The 24,478-nt window shown below is 35.9% G+C and overlaps 1 protein-coding gene across 4 annotated transcripts; it reads left to right on the forward strand.

Moving 5' to 3' along the window:
* The first annotated feature begins 7 nt into the window (after positions 1–7).
* vwa2 (von Willebrand factor A domain containing 2) lies at positions 8–24,369 on the forward strand. 4 transcript variants are annotated; one of them, XM_051124401.1, is made up of 15 exons: positions 10–338; positions 3,903–3,947; positions 4,707–4,767; positions 8,715–8,789; positions 9,522–9,655; positions 11,071–11,180; positions 14,494–14,688; positions 16,774–16,907; positions 16,994–17,123; positions 18,944–18,999; positions 19,082–19,189; positions 20,292–20,870; positions 22,060–22,611; positions 22,695–22,817; positions 23,756–24,369. In XM_051124401.1, the coding sequence occupies exons 3-15, from the start codon at positions 4,716–4,718 to the stop codon at positions 23,893–23,895; spliced, it is 2,388 nt and encodes a 795-aa protein (XP_050980358.1). In that variant the 5' UTR covers positions 10–338; positions 3,903–3,947; positions 4,707–4,715; the 3' UTR covers positions 23,896–24,369. The 4 variants fall into 4 exon arrangements, with proteins under 4 accessions (XP_050980361.1, XP_050980358.1, XP_050980360.1 ...); XM_051124402.1 differs by having other exon boundaries at positions 317–338; positions 3,908–3,947; XM_051124404.1 differs by lacking the exon at positions 22,695–22,817 and having other exon boundaries at positions 8–338.
* Positions 24,370–24,478: the final 109 nt, after the last annotated feature.

Raw genomic sequence — 24,478 nt, forward strand, 5'->3', positions numbered from 1 at the left:
GTTTTCACACAGAAAAACTGTTTACTGTTATTTATTCACCTCATGATCCAAACCAGTATGACTGACTGACTTACTTTTGTGGAGCACAGCTAGTTTACCAATAAAGTTACGTTGTATGGAGAAAGATGCTATGAACGTGAACGAGACGGTAATATCTTAAGAGAATTTCGAGTCTTGGCTTGATAAGAGATCTGTAGTGTGAGTTGAATTGAGAATGAAGCCAGTACGGAAGTAGCAGAGCAGAGCACCCTCTTCTGTTCACCACTGAGGTACAGCACTGGAGAGACTCTGACACTTCAGTACCTGCGACGAGAACAGGACGGTTGTGTCATTAAGAGGTGAGACATTTACGAGTTTTCAGTGTTTTTAATTTGTCCATCTTTATTTGGAAATGTTTGAAGGTTTCTGTAAAATAAAGTCTTGTTATTCGGAAACCTTAAGCGCAAAGTGGTCGATGCAGAGATGGTAGATTGCGTCAAAAGTTTAACTGAGCGTCATTTTACGCATTGAGAAATTATTGTAACGAAATATGTTGTTTATTTTCACTGTATTAAATCGACTTCATTACTGAAATCAAAAACGTCTAGAAAAATAGGTAGTCGTGTTGTTTGCAAACAACGTTGTGCGACAACGGAAAGGAGCAAAATGAGCAAGGTGGATTTGAGTAGACTAAATATTAGTGTAATAGGTTTTGGACTGACTTCTCTATGAAGGAATGTAATATGCAAATTGCATCTAAATTACGCTTAATATTAAGTTGATAAAAGTTTAGATTTTAGATAATAGTGGCTACATGAGTGACGTCACTGGATAGGACAGTCAAGTTGTCTTGAATTAATGCTAATGAATGCGTCTATGCAGCAAATACATCAAAGCATTTATATGATTCTAAATTTTTTTAAATATTTTTAACCAATAATGTTTTGATGCTTAGAAAAAAAAAAAGTCTATACAAATGAGTTGTCAAATTAGTTTTAATAAGTGAGCCTTAAATAGGACCACCTTAGTAACTCAGAAGGAGGCACCTAAATGCGTTGTCCTTTCATCTTCAGCTTCTCTTCTCATTTACTGTGATTATAAGAGAGTCTAGTGTCGCTCAGGTCATTTGCTCCCTGCATAGGGATCAAGCAGCTGCATACACCTGTGTCTTGTCCATTAACAAGCTTTGCCTTTTAAGCACTTCAATGCCTAATAAATATATTTAGCATGTTTAAAAATATCATACAACAGTATGAAGGTTGATGTGGCTTACAGTTTAAAAAGATACTGATTTGATTAAATGGTTTTCGGTGGATTTATAGTGACTCAGAGGTTATTGGAACTGTGGATTGCTATGCATGAAGCTAGAATGTTTTTTAGGTTTGACTTTGTGGCATAGGAACTACCTACAGTTGAGGTCAAAAGTTTACACACACCTTGCAGAATCTGCATAATTATTTTACCAAGACGAAGTAAGAATAAGACGAATCATACAAAATGCATGTTATTGTTTATTTAGTACTGACCTGAATAAGATATTTTGCTTATTGTTTGCATATAGTCCACAAGAGAAAATAATTGTTGAATTTATAAAAAATGACCCTGTTCAAAAGTATACATACACTTGATTCTTAATACTGTTGTTAAAACTGCCTGCTGTTCTTCAGAAAAATCCTCCAGGTCCCACAAATGTTTTGGTTTTTCAGCATGCATTTTTGTGTATTTGAACCCTTTCCAACAATGACTGTGATTTTGAGATCCATCTTTTCACACTGAGGACAACTGAGGGATTCATATGCAACTATTACAAAAGGTTCAGACGATCACTGATGCTTCAGAAGAAAATTAAGATCCATTAATGCATTAAGATCCAGGGGTCAAAACTTTTTGAATTTTAAGATCAGGGTAAATTTAATCTATTTTGTCTTCTGGGAAACATGTAAGTATCTTCTGTACCTTCTAAAGGGCAGTACTAAATGGAAATGACATTTAGGCGAAATAAGAAAAATGTACCTTGTGTTGTCTTTCAGTTCAAAGTTTTCACCCCCCGGCTCTTAATGCATTGATTTTCTTTCTGACGCATCAGTGAGTGTTTGAATGTTCTGTAATAGTTGCATATGAGCCCCTCACTTGCTCTTAGTGTGAAAAGATGGATCTCAAAATCATACAGCCATGAACAACTCACTAAATCACAAAAAAAAAAAAAATGCAGATGTGGATCATTCAGGCAATAACACAGTATTAAGAATTAACCATATGTAAACTTTTGAACAGGATCATTTGTATAAATTCAACAACTATTTTCTCCTGTGGACTACAACTAAATGTATTTATTTAAATTATCTTATTCAGGTCTGTATTAAATAAAAAACTACATGCATTTTGTATGATCCCTCTTATTTTGTTAAAATAATTAACATTTTGCAGGTTCTGCAAGGTGTATGTAAACTTTTGACCGCAACTGTAGATACTGGTTAAGGTAGGGATTTTCAAACTGGGGGTCTGTATGGCGATTTGGGGGAAAGTTTACAGAGACAAATTGATTTAAATACAAATATATAGCATAAAAACAGATTATATCGCACCCTCATACAAGGGTGCTTGATATATATTTTTTTGCAGCATTGCATTTTTCTGGATAGAACAGTTGGAGATATGACAGGAAGCAAGTGGGAGAGAGAAAGATGGGGGCAGGATTGGGAAAGGTCCACAAGGTGGGATTCGAACTCGAGACACCCAAAGCACAACTGCGCCATATGTCGGTGCGATGCTCACAAAACTATCAGCACCGACTAAGGGTGATCATGTTCCACAGCATTCAAAAGATTGAAAACCTCTGAGTTAGGGCAACTTGTGTTAGAAGTTGTTCATAGATAAAGTAGGAAATAATTAAAGTGAAAGCTTAGACCAGCGAGGAATGTATAAAATTGGGAATACAAAATTAGGAGAGCAAGTGCTCTTACTGGGTTGCTCTGGCTCTAGACGGCTCCACTTGATACACAGACCGAGACGGGTTGTTAGTCAAGGTTATCGTATGGCAGGGTTGTGAGGTGCTTAAAGAGTCCAGATGATTATCAGCCTCAAAGAAGGATCTTTTAAATGGCACCTGAACAAGTGCTGTCTGCTTCCTGCTGTTCATTCACAGGCAGGAAATGCACCTTATCAGGGCAAGATTTTATCAGGTTCCCTTCGACAACTGTAGTCCAGCTTTCTAAAGAGTCTTGTGTGGCTGAATTGTCCAAAACTCTCTCTCTCAGTTTGCTAAATTTGATTCTTTACAAAACAGATTCTATCTTTAAGAATGTCAGGTGGCATTCCTAAAAGTTCCTCTCTTGAGTGGTGCTCTGTGGGTATCTTTAGAAGTCCAACCGTGAGCGAGACGATCAAAGAGTGACTTCACAGCTCACGATTGCTTCAATGCTCACTTCATTTCATTCCAAAACTGATAACCACTCTGCCTTTAAAACTACTCTTAACACCTGGAACCGGACCAATCAGATACAACGGCGCAGACATAACACACACACATTTCGCTTGTCCTCTTTAAATGCCTCTCAAACACATTTGAAGAAAAGATTCCACCAAATGCACACTAGCCTGAATAGATTTATAGACTTGTACTGTTATCTGTATTTTCAACTACAAAGACTACCATCAGGAAGGTTTGTAAACAGGAAATAGCCATGATGTGTGTTAGTATAGTGTCTTTAAGTTGTGTTATGTCTATGATTCCAATGATTTCTATACAGCTTGTATTCAAAAGGGAGCCTACAGAAATCCAGGAGTAATATTGTGAAATATTGTTGGTATTTAAAATAACTTTTATTTGTTTTAATATACTTTTATTTGAATATATAATTTATTTCTCTGATAAGCTTCTTTTTTATTTTAAACGTTGGCTGTTGGTTTGACTTTGATTGCAGAGCAGAACAAGTAGGCGTTGAGATTGAATCCACTGACCCATAGCGGTGAGTAATTCTCCTGTCTGGTGCGCCAGTTGGCATTTGTCAACATGTTTAATTTAATAATAAAGTTTGGCTCTTAAAGACGTCAACTTTGACCTTAGTTCTGGGAATGTGGTGCAGGAGGATTTTGTGACTTAATCTGAGATGAACAGTATCATGCTGTTTTCTCCACACATCACTGGGCTCTCCCTCCACTTTTCTCAAAACACAGACGGGTAAATGATTAGTCTGATGTGACGACAGTTTGGCTGGCTTAGACTTGAGCTTGCCCGCTATCATGGAGACAGCTAGAAACAATGTTTGGGGCCCTGTAATACCTACTCATTGGGCTCAGTGGACAAGTGGCCCACCCATAGAGATTTAGTGAGTCAAGATTTTGTCATGAGTCACTTCTGTTAGTCATTTTATTATGCGTAAGGGTGCAAGCCTACTGCTACCTTAATCTGTCTGCCATTAGTTGGTTGGGTTTGATTTTAAAATAGCCTTCGGTCAGCCTGCTTTTTTCCCATCCCATGTTCCTTGCTTGTCCAACCAGTGCCCCAGAGGGTCAATAAAAATTGCTGCCCCACTAACCTCATGAGTGAAATTCCAAGAAATCCTTATCTCCCAAATTTGTTTTCCCTGATAGTCTCACTCACAGCTGCTTTTGTCTTTGTTAGCATTCTCAAGGTTTTTTTGGTACACTTGCTCAGTAGTTGGCCTCTTCAAAGACTTCCTGCAAGACCTCAGTTGTAATTGATTCTTGTTTTGTTCATATTTCAGGGATTAAAAATGTCCTCTAGTAGCCAGCTGCATCTCCTTCTAATGCTCCTGTTTGGCCAAGGTAAGAAGTGGTGCCATTTTATTTTATTTTTTTTATTTATTTATTTTTTTTTAATTGTGCAATTCTACTTTAGAAATGTGTTATGCTTAGTGACTTAGTGAGAGATGTTATATATGAAATTATACATCATGAAAGCTGAATAAATAAGTTTTTTCATTGATGTATAGTTTGTTGGGATAGGACATTATTTGACTGGGATGCAACTATTTGAAAATCTGGAATCTGAGGGTGCAAAAAAAAAAAATTAAGAAAATCAGCTTAAAGTTGTCCAAATAAAGTTCTTAGCAACGCATATTACTAAAATGAAGTTTTAATATATTTATGGTAGGAAATTTACAAAACATCTTCATGGAACATGATTTTACTTAATATTCCAATGTTTTTTGTAATAAAAGGAAAATCAATAATTTTGACCCATACAGTGTATTTTTGACTATTGCTACAAATATACCCATGCTACTTATGACTGGTTTTGTGCAAATACAAATACAAAGCTCTGTCATGAAACTCTAGATCGGACACATCGATAGGTTCTATCTCAATCTGACATATTGACATCATTATTCACATGGCACAGCTGATTGGTTTCTTTTCACATCAGCAGCCAATGAGCTTGATGCTCAACATTCAAATACTCAGCTAGTGCTTGCTGTAGCAGTTGCAGCAACCCTTCACCCTCCCCGGCTCCACCTGTATAGGTCTGCTACAGGGTAGTTTTTTTCTATGTTATATATGGGGGTAATTTCATGTATGTTACAGTGTATGTGCAGCATCAGTATTTCTTACATACAGTAGCAAGTCTCAGCAGCAGCAGTGTAGCAGATTTACTCCGCCAAAGTCAAACACATTAAAGGGATGGTTCACTAAAAAATGAAAATTCTGTCATTAATTTCTCACCTTCATGTTGTTTCAAACCCACAAGACCTTTGTTCATCTTCGGAAAACAAATTAAGATATTTAATAATTCATTATAGCCCTCATCTAGGAAATTTTGAGTTTATTACTCAACAAACATGCTAACTTCTACAGCATTTGCCCTGCACTTGTAAAAACAAAGGTTCTTCAATGGTTCCATGAAGAACCTTGAACATCCATGGAACCTCTCAAATGCAGAAAAGGTTCTTTATAGTGGAAAAGGGTTCTTTAGATTTTTCAAATGTTCTTCAAAATGGTTCTTTTAAGAACTGTTCACTGAAAGGTTCTTTGAGGAACCAAAAACGGTTTGTCTATGCTATGGCATCACTGCATAAACACCCCTTTGGAGCCTTCATTTTTAAAAATGTCTGAGGAATAGGTTTTATCAGACTGTAGATGTGAAGCTGTTGTAATGTGTTTCTGTTTATAATATTTATTTTACATTATTGTTATTATACTTTTTTGGCTCTTTGACTGTGTGGATTTTGTTGGTTTCTGTTTCTGAATTGAGATATCTACGCGTGTACCTCAAGTATTTTCCCATTACGTTCCTGGACATATGGCATAAATCTGAGAAGGGATTTAGTCCTTCAGTCCGCTAAAATCAGGCAATAAAATGTCTCCTGGTTCCACAGTGCAGCCTGTCAGAGAGGATCACCACAGGGTTTGAGCGAAGATTCACCATGACCTAGTACTATTTGGCTTGCTGAGAGCCATACATCACTGATGCTAGTCATCTATCATAGGAAAATAACAAGACATCCCCTTTCAAGGGTTATCAGGTCTTTCCTTTCTCCTTTAGATGTACAAGTGCACACTTGCATATTGAAACAAAATGATAAAACCTCATGGTTTTAACAAGCTTTACATTAACAGTTTGAACTTAGTAGTTAAATGATAAGTTCACTTCCAGAATAAAAAATTCCTGATAATTTACCCCAGTGTCATCCAAGATGTTAATGTCTGCCTTTAGGGTGCCTTCAACCTGTTGGCACCCATTGAAGTCCACTATATGGAGAAAAATCCTGGAATGTTTTCCTTTAAAAATATTTATTTTCGACTGAAGAAAGAAAGACATGAACATTTTGGATGACATTGGGGTGAGAAAATTATCAGGAAATTTATGAACTCTAGAATCCTCTAATGGAACATAATTGTCGTCTAAAAATAATGTGTTATTTATGTTCTGGAATTCTTGTGAGAATAGCAGTGATTCTGAACAATCCAGATCTGTATTCACCTCCACCGTCAGTGGAATTAACCCATTAACATTCTGTGGCCTCATAGTTTTGCCCTGACACCCCCGGCCTCTCATCCCCCGCGTGAGGTCCTGCAGGTTTCTTAGGCCGAGGCCTGTTACCATGGAAAGGTGCTGAGAGTGGCCCTCCTCATGATGGCATGAGTGTTAGGAGACAATAGCACATAATTAAAGTATGTGATTCCCAAGCGCACTCCACTCCACAGGAGTGTTACGGAGGGACTTCACTCTCGTCTCTGCCCTGGGCTGTTCACATGGCCCCTGCCTCTCAATCAGCGATTGTATGCATGAGAGAGCACGTCGCTCTGAACCCTGCTCACTCGAGCGGCAAACACGGGCCGGGACAGCCTGACCGCTCTCTTCACGTCCAGTGGGCGTTGCTGGAATGCCAATCGTTCTGAATTAGTCCCCTCTGAAGGGTGTTTAGAGAGTTTCATGCGGAGCTGTGTCTTGGGGGCAGAGGTCGGCTCAGCTATCTAGAAGTTTTGCTCAAATGACTCATTTGTGTAAGCTGTTGTTGACTTTGACAGTGCCTGAGGGAGTACCTGGGTCAGTAACACCAAAAACATGTCCAGGTCACATTTCACCTGAAAAAGTTTTAGGTGTTGAAGTGTATTTGCATTACTTTCATGACAGTCCAGCACATTTTTATTATTGAAATGCAATATTTGTCGAAAAATAAATAAATAAAAAGGTTTTTGAGGAAAACATTCCAGGAATTTTCTCCATATAGTGGACTTCAACGGGGATCAGCAGGTTGAAGATCCAAATTGCAGTTCTAATGTAGATTCAAGGGAATTAAGGGTTTTATCTAGCGAAGGGGTCAGTTATTTTCTAAAAAAATGTATATTCTTTTGATTTTGAATATGGCCCATTCTTGGTCGGTTTTATTAGTTTATAAACTTTTGAAATTTTTTTTTTTTTTTTTAATTTTTAAAAAAGATTTTTAAAACCAGAAACTTTTATGTTATGAAATGTTTATTTATTAATTAAATACATTTATTTTATATATTATTATTTTATGAAATATTTATTTATTTAGCATGATTTTTTTATTTATTTATAAGTGTGATTGACATTTTTGACATTTAACATTTTTATAAAACTATTACAGTTAACCTTTTAGAAATATTAATAGAAATAAGCATAAAAAAACACAAATTAGCCATAAACACTCATTTTAATAATTAATAATTTTTTCTGTTACAGCAATGGGAATGAGATTTTTTTCCCATTACATTTACAGTACAAGGATTTGAAATTGTGCTTAATTGTTTTAACCTTATTGTTCTTAAAAATATATATTTTTTTAATGTGTCTAATTTATTTCTTTTGATTTTGGAGTGGTTTGGGGTGATTTTGTGTCATTCTTGGTCAGTTTTATCCATTTATAAACTTTTAAAAACTATTTTAAAAATCATCATTAAATTTGACATTTTATTTGACATTTATTAAATTTATGAAATATTCATATTTTTACTTATTTAATTATGTATTTAGTGTGATTCTCTTTCTTTAATGAATTTTTATTTATTTATTTATTTACGCATTTATTTATTGTCAGATTTTCATAAAATTATTAAAGTTAACTTTTTAATTAGGAATGGTGCATAATTGTTTTTAAAATAACCTTATTGATCCTAAAATAGTTTGTAACCTTTTTTGAAAATTCAATTTGTGTCTAATTTAAATTTCAGATTGTTTGATAGGTTTTTTGCTGTCTACTAACTACTATCTACTAACTCTACTAATGTCAGTATCTCTTTCTTCATAGTTTGGTCCATTTCCTCTGTGCAGGAAATGCAAACGGATCTTGAAACCATTATGAAGATAAACGCTGCTGGAGAAAGTGAGTGTTGACTTTTTTTCTTTCTCATTCAGAAAATCAGGTGATAAATCCTCAAACATTTACAAAGCAGCTCTGTAGTGTAGATGGACAGCTTTGAAAGTATTTCTAGAAAAGAAGAATTTGTGTCTGTCTGTGTGAGGAACCACTGATCTACTGCCAATATGTGTCTGTGTAAATGTGTGAGAGAGTAACCTGTGTTTACTTGTTAAGAGAGGGTTTAGTTTCATGTTGAATGTCTGAAGGAATGACTCCGCAGAGACATGGAAAGCCTGTGAGAGTTTGTGCGCTTGCTTACCTATAATTTAAGGGCAAAATTGCCCTCAGAAGTTGTCTTCTAGAAATTATATTTAGTGTTACATAAAAACAAAAGAAGTCTATGTTGTGTCCTCATTTGGATAGCTAAAAGTGTGTGTGCTGTTACAGACAGCGGCATGCCGTCTCTGTCTAATCATCTTCTTTATGACAGGCGGCGGGTTCTGACATGACAGCTACATGGATTATAATTTAGCCAGTTGACTAGCACAAACTTGCTGTAATGTGTTTGTAAGTATTTATCTGTGCTAGAACATGCCACAGGCGACCTTTGAGCTGCTTAAGTGTGTCAAATACAGGCCAGTGTTTATGTGAATGTGTAAGTGTTGCATGGACTAATACTATACATTAGTGACCATTCAGTGGCTAAAGGTGAAGTTCAGATGAATAAGCTTTGTGTTTTTTCCTGTGTGTGGTCAGTGATGCAGTGCTCCACAGCGATGGATATTCTCTTTGTGATGGATAGCTCCTACAGCGTTGGGAAAGGAGGGTTTGAACGGTCCCGCCACTACGTGTTGAAGTTGTGTGAGGCTCTTGATGTCAGCACAGACAAGGTCAGATTGCATAAAGTTCTCCCAAAATTGAAAAACTGTCATTATTTAGTCAACGTTTCAATCTACTGTGCTGTATCTATTATTATTTTATGCATACAGTCTACTATTTTATTATGCAACTCTTGATCTACAGAGATCAGTATGGAAGCCTGTTTCCACCACTGAATAAAAAATAAAAAAAAGGTTATTGCGACTTTATCTCACAATTCTGACTTTTTTCTTAGATTTGCATGATATAAAGTCACAATTGCGAGACATAAAGTCAGAATTGCGTGATGTAAACTCAAAATTCTTATTTTTTCTCACAAATGTGAGTTATAAAGTCAGAATTCTGTGATACTAGCTCAAAATTCAGACTTTGTGATAATGTGAATTATAAAGAATTCCGTGATATAAACTCACAGTTGTGAGAAATAAAGTCAGAACTGGGAGATAAAATTTCAATTATGACTTGTTTTCTCGGAAATGAGAGTTTGATGATATAAATTCACAATTACGAGTTATAAGTCAGAATTGCATGATATAAACTAAAAATTCAGACTTTTTTTTTCTTGCAAATGCAAGTTATAAATTCAGAATTGGGTGATACAAACTTAAAATTCTGACTTTTTTGCGCAATTGCGAGTTATAAAGTCAAAATTGAAAGATAAAAGCACAATTCTGATTCTTTTTCTCGCAAATATGCCTTTGTATCTCGCAATTCTGACTTTTTCCCTCAGAATTGCATCATATAAACTCTCGATTGCGAATTATAAAGTCAGAATTGCATGATATAAACTCGCAATTTCGAGTTATAAAGTCAGAATTGCAAGATATAAACTCACAATTGACTTTTTTTTTGCAACTGAGAGTTTGTGCCTTGCAATTCTGATTTTTCCCTCAGGATTGCACCATATAAGCACACAGTTGAGAGTTATGAAGTCAGAATTGCATGATATAAACTCACAATTTTGTCTTTTTTCTTGCAAATGCGAGTTTGTATCTCACAAATCTGACTTGTTCGCAGAATTGTGAGATAAACTTGCAATTGTGAGTTATAAAATACAATTTTGAGGGGGGGAAAGACTGATATATTCTCAGAATTGTAAGTTTATGTCTCACAATGCTGACTTGATAACTCACAAGATATAAACTAGCAATTCTGAGGAAAACAAATCACACCTGCGAGATATAACCACCTCGGTGTAGGTGTAGAAACAATTTCACTGAGAAATTGCTATTAAATTTCACAAATAATTACAAAAAATCACATGAAAAACATTAATTTCTCAAATAGCAAAACAAAAAATATTAAAACTAAAAAACTAAATTATTTTTTACAGTGTTTTACTGCAATTTATTCTATCGTTATGTTCAATAAAAACATTTCCTTTTCCTGTTTGTGATGTTTAAACGTCATTCTCTGTTTTGGGCAGGTGCGAGTTGGCGTGATTCAATTTGGTTCCACGCCAAAGCTGGAAATCAGTCTAGACTCCTATAACAGCAAAGAGGAACTGAAGAAAAAGATGAAGAAAATCCACTATAGGTACAGAGATTACTGTTATTGTGTGTCTGTCAGGCTTTTGCATTTCCTGTGGAAGATGAGAAATACCTCACTCCATTTTATATCTTCGAGACTATGTCAACACAGACCTGGCGGACTTCTGTTTACATTACACTCTCAACATGTGTGTGCAAGTGTGTCTGAGTGTGCTGTGGCGTGATAGACGGCTTGATGAGGTTGAATTAATGGTTTTTGTGGTGAAGGGTGTACTGTGAAGGGATCTGTAATGACTAGTAGCTGAATTACACTGTAAGCACACAGCTGGCCTGAACCTCATCACCCAGTCAGGACATACCACATCTTCCTCGACAGGCTGTGAAATTACCGTTTCTGATTCCCACTCTATGAAAATATCACCACTTGTCTGTCTAGCTGAACAACTGTTAGCGAAAATGATGGAGAGAATCCCAGCTGTGCACATGCCTGCGTCTCAACTGGCTCTAAGTCAGTATCCTTGTAGGATATAGGAGATCATGTATTTCAGCACAGGATAAAGGAGTATTGTCAGGTGGTGGTGACAGTGAAAAATGTAGTTGTTATTCACTAGTCACCCATGAAACTATATTTTGTACATGCAAACATAGATAAATACATAAAAAAGTGAAAAATGCTAAATATTATATAATTATGTATAATATTATGTATAATATTGCATATTAAATAGTATCAATGATAATGTTAGGATGATGTTTTACAGCCTTTAATGGTAATTTAAAAAAATAACAACACAAAAGATGACTTACAGTTATCAGAATTACTCTTAGAATATTGAAACTTACCTGTGTGTATATATATATATATATATATATATATATGTATAATCGTAAATATTATTTCATTTTACATCATTCTTTGATTTACATTCGGCTGATGCCGATACCGATTAGATCAAGTGGACTGATAATTTTACTGATATTTTGAACCGATATATATGTCTGGGGTAAAAATTTGAATTAATGTCAAAATTAAAAATAACTAGGGCTCTGATAAAAACTTTTTTTTAAATGCAGGGCTGATGCTCTTACTAATTATTACAGAACAAGTAGACCGATAACCGATATTTTGAATCGATATATATATAGGTCTGGTGTAAAAATGAAAATTAATGTCAAAATTGAGAATAACAAGAGCTCTGACAAAAACAAGTTATTAAATGCTTTTTAAATCAGTTTTGAAAATGGACGATACTGATAATTATAAAAATGCTCAATATCAGTGCCAATAATTCAGCCAGGATAATAATCGGTCGACCCCTATTTTTTCATGAATCCTTATACCATAAAATAATTTTTAAAGGCTTTAAATTTGATTTTGAATCCTAAATTTTTACTGTTTTTTTTAGATTTTTGGATCCCATTCTGTGACAAATGAGAAAAAACAAGTGAGATTATCGTTCTTACATTGTGATTTGGTTTCAATTCCTAAAACAGTTTCCTAATCAACTCCTAATCAACAGTTTCATGCGTGTTCAGTTTTTCATATTTATATAAGATTCTGTGTGTAATATATTTAGGGAAAATACTTATTTCACATTTTTATCTACTTTTCACTACAGATACTTTAATTACAAAATAATATTATCAGTATAACAGTTTACAACAAGATCTGATCTTCTGTATAAAGGAGATCACAAGGTCAGTGTCACAAATTTGCTTGTTTGATTGGTGACCTTGAAACAGTGTTGAATCTTAAATATTATCTAATTGTACATCATTATTAGATTTACATTATTCATTAGAAGTAGACCGATATGTGTTTTTCAGGGCCGATACTGATTATAACAGATCAAGTAGATAACCAATATCTTGAACCGATATAAATGTTGTAAAATTTTAGAAAAACAAGGGCTCTGACAAAAAACTTCTTTAAAAGCAGGGCCGATACTGATTATTAAAGAACAAGTAGACCGATAACCGATATTTTTAACTGATATGTGTGTCTGGTGTAAAAATGAAATATAATGTCAAAAGTAAAAATAACAAGATCTCTGATAACAACTTTTTTTTAATGCAGAGCCGATGCCGATGCCGATACAGATTATTGAAGAACAAGTAGACCGATAACCGATATTTCGAACCAATATATATGTCTGGTGTAAAAATGAAAAATAATGTCAAAATTAAGAATAACAAGGGCTCTGATAACAACTTTCTTTAAGTGCAGAGCCGATGCTGATACTGATTATTAAAGAACAAGTAGACCGATAACCGATATTTTGAACTGATATATGTATGTCTGGTGTAAAAATGAAAAATAATGTCAAAATTAAGAATAACAAAGGCTCTGATTACAACTTTCTTTAAATACGGAGCCGATGCCGATACCAATTATTAAAGAACAAGCAGACCGATAACCGATATTTCAAACCAATATATATGTCTGGTGTAAAAATAAAAAATAATGTCAAAATTAAGAATAACAAGGGCTCTGATAACAACTTTCTTTAAATGCGGAGCCAATGCCGATACCGATTATTAAAGAACAAGTAGACCGATAACCAATATTTTGAACTGATATATGTATGTCTGGTGTAAAAATGAAAAATAATGTCAGAATTAAGAATAACAAGAGCTTTGACAAAAACTTTCTTTAAATGCTTGTAAAATATTTTATTGGCAAATCGGTTCTGAAAATGACGATACTGATGATTATAAAAATGCGTAATAACGGCAATGATAATTTGGCCAGGCCGATAATTGGTCGACCCCTATTTTCCATGAATCCTCAAACCATTTCTTTGATTTTGAATCCTACATTTTTCTAGATTTTTGGACCACATTCTGTGTCGTAAAAAACAAGTGAGATTATCGTTCTTACATTGTGTTTGGTTAATCAACTGGCTAGCTAACTGTTACCTCCAAATGTATGTATCAAGTGTCAATTTATGAAGGTCTGAGAATGCATTAACACTGGAAAGAAGTCAACCCAAAGATAAAGCTGCAGCCAGCGTGAACCTGAGAGTGCTGTAATTGGTTTAGATTTCATCATGAGGGGTGCATTAAGGACACAGTGCAGTGAAGGGAACTAAAGGCTTCTGTGTTATCCCAAGACTTCTGAGGGCCCGCTGTAGTTAAATTAATAAGAGATTAGAGCAGAGGCAGTCAAAGAACACTCCCTGTCAGACTATCCACTTCATTGTGCAGTGCTGACTGTGCTGCTGTGGGTATCTGATTTACAAGCCTAGAATATCATTTCACAGTGATATGTGTGGCAGCTGTTTATTTTGATGTTCTAGACTCTTCAATCTGAAAATTGCTATATGTATAAAGTAATTCTGTGTCTTTCTGTTGCTCAGAGGTGGAAGCACACAGACAGGTCTGGCTTTGAAGTTCGTTCTGAGGAAGGGGTTTTCCGGCGGACGCAATTCCACAGTGCCACGCGTCGTCATCCTCTTATCTGACGGAAAGTCCCAGGGGGCAGTGCAGCTGGCCGCCTCAGAGCTCAAGCTGTCTGGAGTGATTCTGTTTGCCGTGGGGATCCGTTACCCCAGGTAACTCATAACATTTACACTCACTTCAGTAACTAAAATAAAAGCCTTAAATCTCTAATTACCCACTTCTCAAAGCCTGTCAAGAACATCTTGGGTCATATTTCACCCCAAAATCATTTCTCATGAAATAAGAAATTATATTTTGCTTAAAGGAAATGAAGCCTGTAATATATAAGTAAATAATTTTGGGATCAGTAAGATTTAATTTTTAATTCTTAAATCCCTTAAGCTTATCAAAGTTCAATTTATTTGATCAAAAGTACAGAAAAAAGTAATATTATGAAATATTATTGTGATTTAAAATAAGTTTTCTATTTTAACACACTTTAAAATATTATTTATTTCTGTGATGCAAAGCTGAATTTTCAACAGCCATTACTCCACTCTTAAGTGTCACAAAAATCATTCTAATATGCTGATTTATTATCAATGTTGGAAACGGTTGTGTTGCTTAACATTTTTTTGGAAGCTATGATACTTTTTCCAGAATTCTTTGATGAATAAAGAGTTAAAAATGACAGAATTTATTCAAAACAGAAATCTTTTGTAACAAAATAAGTCTTTGCTATCACTTTTTTTTGTCAGTGTAACACATCCTTGCTGAATAAAAGTATAAATTTTTTTCAAAGAAAGAAAGAAAGAAAGAATAAAAAATGTACTGACCCCAAACTTTGAATGATAGTGTATGTTACAAAATATTTCTATTTAAAATGAATGCTGTTCTTTTTAACATTTTATCAATCAAAGAATCTTGAGAAAATTATCACAGGTTCCAAAAAAATATTAAGCAGCGCAACTCTTTCCAACATTGATAATAAAAAAGCATATTATAGTTATTTTTGAAGGATCATGTGACATTGAAGACTGGAGTAATCATGCTGAAAATTCAGCTTTGCATCACAGAAATAAATTATATTTTAAAGTTTATTAAAAATAGAAAACCACTATTTTAAATTGCAATAATATTTCACAATATTACAGTTTTTTCTATATTTTAATCACACAAACACAGCCTTGATGAGCAGAAAAGACTTGTTTAGAAAACATGAAAAATCTCACTGATCCCAAACTTTTGAATGGCAGTGGCAAAATGGCAAAGATCACAAAAATCTGGCCTTTCATTGACATAAAAAAATTAAATTGGGGGGAAAAACACATTACAAAATAAATGTTTTTCTCCAGTACACATTGGCCACAATTATTAGCACCCCTAGAAATTCTAATGAATTACTACTGGAACTTTAAACACAATATGGGTTTAAAGGGATACATTTAAAGAGATGCTCCTCTGTGATGGTTTCAGTAATACTTTGGTGCTTTAATACTGTAAATACCACGTTACTGAGAGTATACCATAGTATTTACATATAGTACATCAAGTACTGTGAAAAATAATATAGTAATTATTTAGGATAGGTAATGTTAGGGTAGTATTATGACACTTTTCAGTGCTTTTCTGTTAGCGGTTGTTCTGAAGCATTTTGCAGAGACAGGTGCTGTCATATTGCAAATGCTATTAGTCAGTGAACTGATTTGCTGACAGCTCTCAGACACAGTAGTGTCTCACTGACAGGTGTGTTATTGTACACTAAAAGGCTGCTGACAGCTTGGATGTGTTGTCGCTGTTGGTTAGGCTGCAGATAGCATAATTCCTGTGCTCTCTCTTTACTTGAGGCTTTATGGCAACTTTCCAACAGGTGCAGGAAGAAGAGGGAATCTTAGTGGATAAACTCACCTTAATGGATGTATCTAACAGCTGGGAATGTATCAGTGGTGTGTTTGGGGTGAATTACTGTGACATTTAGATGAATGAAAGCCCTCAGAGCTCTTGCAGCACCATATGCTCTGTCATCTCAAAATATCTCAGCCATGTGTTCTGTAATATAAATCTGGAATTGACTGTGACAGTTTGTTCAAAAGTTTGAGATCTTAACTATTATCAACAATGATAATAATAAGAAATGTTTAAGCAAATCAGCACATTACAATGATTTCTGAAGGATTGAAACTAAAAGCTATTTTATGAATAGTGCTTTTCACAAAGCATATTAGCTGCTAAATCCTTCCTTGTCTTTCTCTCCTAAGATGGGAAGAGCTCCGTGAATTGGCCAGCAGCCCTTCAGACACTCATGTGTTCTTTGCAGAGCATTTCAGTGATGCTATAAACGGATTACTCACCACCCTCACCACCTCATCCGTTTGCACTGCCGTTCCTTCAGGTAAAAACTCACCTGTGACTCAATCAACAGCACCATTTTAGGTTTATGAACAGTAAGTCATGTTTCCTGTGCTGTAATATCTGCAGGGTGTAAAGTGGAGTCTTACCCGTGTGTTCACAAAACCCTGGAGACGGTCAAAGAGCTTCAGGGAAATTTTGTGTGCTGGAAGGGATCCAAGGGATACTCAACGTACACATCCCTCTGCCCTCATTACAGGTAAATGACATGGATGGAACAAAACACAATGGTCTTGATGCTTTCAGCCTAATTGAAGTCTGACTATACTATGTTAAAATGACCAAAAAGCTCATTCTTAAAGTGATAGTTCACCCAAAAATTAAAATTCTGTCATTTTCTGTTGAGAGCTTGCTGACCGTGCATTAACAGCAATGCAACTAACACGTTCAAGGCTCAATTGTTGAATAAAGTCGTTATTTTTGTTTTCTTTGCTCACAAAAAGTAGCTTCTTGTAGCTTCATAAAATTAAGGTTGAACCACTGATGTCATATGGACTATTTTAACAATGTCCGTACTACTTTTCTGGGCCTTGAATGTTTTAGTTGCATTGCTATTTATGCAGTGCCAGAAAACTCTCAGATTTTATCAATTATTTTTATAATTTGTGTTCCGAAGATGAACAAAGGTTTTACGAGTTTGGAATGACATGACGGTGAGTAATTAATGACAGAGTTTTCATTTTTGGGTGAACTGTCCCTTTAATGCACATTATGCACCACTATGGATCATTAGTCACAGAGATGCCTCAGGTCTGAGCTTATGTTTTGAATTGTATCACATTGTGTGTTTTTGTTCTTTTCAAGTGTCCCAGGCTCATATTTAAGTTTCATAGCCTGAGGTGAAACCGAAAAAAGATCATTAACAGAAACATATGGCCTGAAACTGGTTTCGTATTGTTTTACAAAACATATTTTTAAAAAATGAATCATTTTGATGCTTTTGAATAATTTTGATGTTTCATGTCCTGAGGTAACACATACAGGTGATCATTAACAGAAATGTGATACTGGTTTCACATTGTCTTTTAGAAACATTTACCAAAAAATGCTAATAATAACTATGCTAGCTATTAGCTAAATACATAAACAAACAAATAAACAATTGTTTTAACACTCACAAAAATGGTTTCATGGCCTGAGGTAAAACAAAGTTCATTAAAGAATTAGTTTACTTCCAGACTAAAAATTTCCTGGTAATTTACTCACTGTCATTCAAGATGTTCATATCTTTCTTTCTTCAGCTGAAAAGAAATTAAGGTTTTGAGGAAAACATTCTATTATTTTTCTCCATATAATGGACTTCAATGGTGGCCAGTGGATTGAAGGTCCAAATTGCAGTTTTAATGCAGCTTTAAAGTGCTCTACACAATCCCAGTTGAGGAATAAGGCTCTTATCTAGCAAAATGATTAGTCATTTTCTAAAAAAAATTACAATTTATAGACTTTTTAACCATAAATGCTCGTCTTCCACTAGCTTGACCTCCTGCATTATGTGACATAAGTACCGACCCAGTATTTACGAAGCGAACGTGCAAAGAAAGTCAAACACGAACCGAAGTACACAGACGAAGAACTAACCACACATGATTTTTTCAATGTGATAATGTAATGCGTGAAGACGCATCGCTTTGAATGCGCATCACAGAGCTAGTGCAAGATGAGCATTTGTGGTTAAAAAGTATAGAAAATTTCATTTATTTTAGAAAATGACTGATCATTTCGCTAGATAAGACCCTTATTCCTCAGCTGGGATCATGTAGTACCCTTTAAAGCTGCAACAAATCGCAACAAATCGCAATTTATAACTTCAATCTGTTGGCCACCACTTAAGTCCACTATATGGAGAAAAATCCTGGAATGTTTTCCTCAAACAACATTTCTTTTCAACTGAAGAAAGAAAGACATGAACATCTTTGATGACACGGGGACGAGTAAATTATCAGGAAAATTTAATTCTGAAAGTGAACTAATCCTTTAACAGACGTGCGTACTGAAACTGGTTTTCGCATCATCTTACAGATATAACAAAGTTTACCGGCAACACCCTGTTGTCTGTCACCGAACTATATGTCCAGGTAAGACCTAACAATCTGAATATTGAATAATGAATATTTAATTAACAATCTGATAAACATCATTGATCCCGTCTATCTTCAGACCCCTGTGATTCTCAGCCCTGTCAGAACGGTGGGACGTGTATATCTGAGGGACTAGAGAAGTACCGCTGCGAGTGTCCCGCGGGCTACGGCAGTGACCCCAATTGTGGTGAGTTCACATTCATGTGCTTCTCTTCCCACACTCCTCAGCATCTAATGAGCTGTTTCAGTCTCATGTTCACTGGGAGGTGTGTGTTTTGTTTTGGTGGGGTTGGTTGGATTGTGTATGTGTGTGTGGGTGGGAGTTGTCATAAACAGCTCATGGTTTCACGTTACAATGGGGGTCAGCTTTCGGGCTAGGTCATGGCTGACTGAAATATACCTTAGAGGTCTTACATCCTTCAGATGAAAGAGACACTCTAATTATGAGCTAATAGCACTCTGTTCTCATCTCCAAATGCCCTCCAAGTCAGAAACCTTGCTAACTTACTGCCTTGTGCAGGGAAATTGAACTGTCAAATTCATATCTTAAAGGGATAGTTCACCTAAAAATGATTAATTACTCACCGTCATGTCGTTCCAAACCCGTAAGACCTTCATTCATCTTTGGAACACAAATTAAGATATTTTTGATGAAATCCAAGAGCTTTTTGAATGTAACTAAAATGTTCTCAGCCCCAAAACATAGTAAGGACATTGTTAAAATGGTCCATGTGACATCAGTGGTTCAGCCGTAATTTTACGAAGCTACAAGAATACTCTTTGTGCGCAAAGAAAACAAAAATACAAATTTATTCAACAATAAAAAACATGCACGTTTGACCACGCAAACAAACATATTTTCAAGATGGGGTAAGTTTCCTAAATGAGATTCAGAGACAGAAGCCATCATCAGTTCCCATGAGTTCCATTGTAACACTGACATAGAATCCTCCGGCCAATCAGAATGTGATGACATGCATAACCTCCTTCTGTCAGTCAGTGTGAATGACATCACAGGCAAGGGTTAGATCAGATGACCCCACTTACCTGCAGAGTGAGAGATGGATCTTTTTGTTTGTTTATGCTGTTTGTAAATGCATTTTTGCATGTGTTAATGGAGGGTAGAGTCCCTACGCCCCTCTCTTCCTTTAACAAGGTTGTGTCTCAAATAATCTTAACTAAACTCTAAAATAAACATGAGATAATGCAGAAGTGGTATGTTAAGCATGTTCTTTAGATCCAAATGTATGTCAATCAGAGTGGCTCTTAACCGTATCCTCTTTTTCCAGCTCCCATTCTGAGTTTCGACTGCTCCGTGGATGTGCTCTTCCTTGTCGAGGGCTCCTCTGCGCTTACTCTGGAGGGTTTCTTGCGGTTCAAGTCCTTCCTGAAGCGTTTCATGCAGGCTGTGCTGAGTTCTGACACACCTGTGAAGATGGGGTTGGCCCAGTATGGAAGTGACGTGAAGATCGAGGCCAAAATCGGGGGGCATAGAGACCCGGCAAAGCTGATCCAGGCTGTTGAGGGCATGCAGTATCGGGGTGGGCAGGCTAAGGCTGGAAACGCCCTTCGATACATCACACGCCACGGCTTCCAGAGCGCACCCGTGTTCGCTGATGTTCAGGACGACTTGCCACGAGTGGTAGTGCTGCTCACGGGAACGCCGTCGGCGGATGCTGTGGTGGAGCCAGCGAAGTACGCACGGGACAGGGAGATCTTCATCATCGGTGTAGCGCCAGAAGGGATGAGGGCTGAAATAAACAACATCACAGGGAACCCTCAGCGCACCATTACATATCAGTCACCTGATAGACTGAGCGCAAAGATCCCAGAGCTAAGAGCCAAAATTTGCAGTGTTGACAACCAGGGTAGATATCTAAACAATTCTTCATTTTAAACACTGTAAAGTCCTCAAAAATGCTTATCTGAGATTGTTGTTCCTTCAAGGAGTAGTTCACTTTGGTGTCAGTCATCATTTTCTTTCTTAAGTGAAAAAAAATGTTTAGCAGAATGTGAAAGCTGCGTTTTCCATCCAATTTAAGTGAATATTGATTAACATATAGTTGAGGTCAAAAGTTTACTTACACCTTGCAGAATCTGCAAAATGTTAATTATTTGACCAAAATAAGAGTGATCATACAAAATGCATGTTATTTTTTATTTAGTACTGACCTAAATAAGATATTTCACATAAAAGATGTTTACATATAGTCCACAAGAGAAAATAATAGTTGAATTTATAAAAATGGCCTTGTTCAAAAGTTTACATACATTTGATTCTGTGTTGTTACCTGAATGATCCACAGCTGTGTTTTTGTTTAGTGTTAGTTGTTCATGAGTCCCTTGTTTGTCCTGAACAGTTAAACTGCCCGCTGTTCTTCAGAAAAATTCTTCAGGTCCCACACACATTTTGTTTTTTGTTTTTTTTTTCAGCATTTTTGTGTATTTGAACCCTTTCCAACAATGACTGTATGATTTTGAGATCCATCTTTTCACACTGAGGACAACTGAGGGACTCATATGCAACTATTACAGAAGGTTCAAACACTCACTGATGCTTCAGAAGGAAACACAATGCATTAAGAGCCGGGGGGTGAAAACTTTTGAACGGAATAAAGATGTGTACTTTTTTCTTATTTTGCCTAAATATCATATATTTTATTCGTTTTCATGCCCTTCAGGGCAGTACTACAAAAGATACTTACATGTTTCCCAGAAGACAAAATAAGTTAAATTTACTCTGATCTTCAAATTTCAAAAGTTTTCACCCCCCGGCTCTTAATGCATTATTTCCTAATGCAGATTCTACAAGGTGTGTGTAAACTTTTGACTTCAACTGTAGTGCCAAAAGAGACAAAAAGCACCATGAAAAGTAGTTTGTAAACACTGGTATATTATATCAGAATGTGTAAATCACATTCTGACTACACTCTTTGCATACAAATGCATTAAAATATTACTAAATTCATATTTAAAGAGTTTCCAAAATAAAAAAAAGTTATTTAGGGTAAATGTTTCTTTCAGTTTTCACTCTAAAGTTCTTTTTGTCTTCACTAGGCTGTCTGGGTCAAGCTTTGGACCTTGTTTTTGTATTGGACGCCTCCAGCGGTGTAGGAAAGGACAATTTCGTCCACCTTCAGGACTTTGTTCGAAGCACCTCAGTGCAGTTTGACATCAACCGTGATGTGGCTCAGGTGGGACTGGTGGTTTATGGCAGACGGCCCGTCACGGTCTTTGACCTGGACAAGTATGACTCAGGCTCCGCTGTGCTGAAGGCAGTAGGAGATGCTGCTTTTCTGGGTGGTAAGGCCTCTACAGGTTCAGCTCTGCTCCATGTTCTCTCTCAAAGCCTGACAGTTGGGAAAGGAGCACGGCCTGGAGTCAACAAGGCAGTGGTGGTTCTGACTGATGGGACGGGTGCGGAAGATGCAGCGGTGCCCGCTCAGAAGATCCGGGATAGTGGAGTATCAATGTTTGTGATTGGAATCGGGGACATACAGCAGGAAGTTCTCTTCCGCATCGCCGGATCTGAGGATCACATGATCTCTGTGCCTTCATATGATGACCTGAAATATTCTGAGGATGTGCTGGTACAAATGGTGTGTGCAGGTAATGTGCTGAATGAATGAGCACAAATATTGATGTATCTTTCTTCATGTGCTGCTTTCTGTAACTTGATGCTCTTTCTACAGACGTAAAGAAACCTGTTAACCCGTGCAGTCCAAACCCCTGTATGAATGATGGCATCTGTATGCTGCTGAATGGCAGCTACCGCTGTGAATGCCATGGTTGGAAGGGTCCACACTGCGAAACACGTCAGTACCAATAACTAGTAATTAGTTTTAGAACAATAGTGGGTAGCTAACAGATATAGAGGTCAGGTTTTTTACATTTTTAGATTATTTTTATCTTATTTTGCTCATCTTTAGATCTTTCTCCTATTTCACTTCCTGCCCAATCTATATTTCTATCTAAATAAAGGCAAAAAAGGATATATAATTGTATAAATATTCCAAATTATCTCACAATTTAGTCATTATAGTAAACAAGCAGCAGAAAATTGGTCATTTCATAATAAATAACACAAATGTTCATTGTTCCCATTCCAAAACTCTTCTTTTTTTAACATTTAAATATCCTTAAAATTTAATGGTAAAATTTAAACAAGAAATTATAGGTATATATATATATATAGAGAGAGAGAGAGAGAGAGAGAGAGAGAGATTATTATTATAATTAGATAATCATTAAATTTAATATATAAATAAATAGTCTCTTTTTCTTTTCTTTTTTTTTAAAGTATCTACTTTTTTTATTTTAAATATATACACTACTCTTAAAAAGTTGTGGCCAGCAAGTTGTTAATTTATATTTAATAACCCCAAACCCAATCCCTTACCAATCCCAAACTTTTAAAAGGTAGTTTTATATCCATGCTAAACAATAATAAGAAAATAAATAAATTATTCTTATTATTTTTCACCAGTTTTAGTTGTTTTTGTTTTATAATAATATTAAAATATTGCTCAAGAAACTGATTGTTTGCAGTGTAAATCCTCATTATTTAAACCATCTTATGAACATGATGTAACATGGCTTCACACATCTGCTTATGTCAGTGCTCAGTATGATTTGTCCAAATTTCTATGCCTGCCGGATGGGTCATAATTTTGGTGTTTTCAGAATGGACAAGGGGTTGGCAGGGTATGTTTAAGTCTTTTGATTTATGTGTTTTCGTAAACTTGTTTTTCAGGAAGCAGAGAGCAGCCATCCAGAGGAGATCTTCCTAAACCTGCAGGCCTGAGGCGCCAACAGCACAAGAGCGAAAAAGAGCTGCTGCAGCGCTATAGACAGCACCGCAGGAGACACGCGTCCCAAACACAGCACAGATAAATTCTAAATTCACATTGACTTAAGATGCTAATGAACATGCAAGCGAGGAGACACTTCAAACGGGATGTTTACGTATTTCATGAATTTTGTAAATGCTATTAGTGACAAATTAGGATTTTTTTATGCTGTTTGTATAGTTTATTCAGCACTGAAATCCTTAATGAGCATATATTCTGTCTGAGATTTGGACCTGCTTGTGATCTGTCATATTGAAAACTCCTTGTTACAGAAAACCTCATGTTAGAGGCTTACGTTTTTGACCATATTTATTTTGTATTACGACAATGGTGCATTTGTCTATTGTAAAGCTATTAAATTTTTTCCAGAACTTTGTCTAACTCAGTGTTGTTTTGGTGCCACCTACTGGAGAAACTATTGGTATTGCATAAACATGAATTGTTGTCAGTACAAACTTTTATTTGAATAAAAAGTGCATGTTTCAGCTAGCGTACAGTAACAAATTAAAAAACACTGAACGGATATGTAATATATATTCACATCTTGGTTACCAGCATACATGAACCAAGCTACAATGTACCAGATGTACCAAATGGCTGATTTACGGTTTCTAATATTTCAATCT

The sequence above is a fragment of the Labeo rohita genome, chromosome 12 (genome assembly GCF_022985175.1).
Source record: "Labeo rohita strain BAU-BD-2019 chromosome 12, IGBB_LRoh.1.0, whole genome shotgun sequence".
NCBI lineage: Eukaryota > Metazoa > Chordata > Actinopteri > Cypriniformes > Cyprinidae > Labeo > Labeo rohita.

Bases quoted from the DNA above. Each gene is read 5' to 3' on its own strand.
- vwa2 (XM_051124401.1), top strand. From the start codon at position 4,716: ATGTCCTCTAGTAGCCAGCTGCATCTCCTTCTAATGCTCCTGTTTGGC. The intron at 9,656-11,070 runs GTCAGATTGCAT...TGTTTTGGGCAG, and splicing joins TTGATGTCAGCACAGACAAG to GTGCGAGTTGGCGTGATTCA. The intron at 22,612-22,694 runs GTAATGTGCTGA...CTCTTTCTACAG, and splicing joins GGTACAAATGGTGTGTGCAG to ACGTAAAGAAACCTGTTAAC.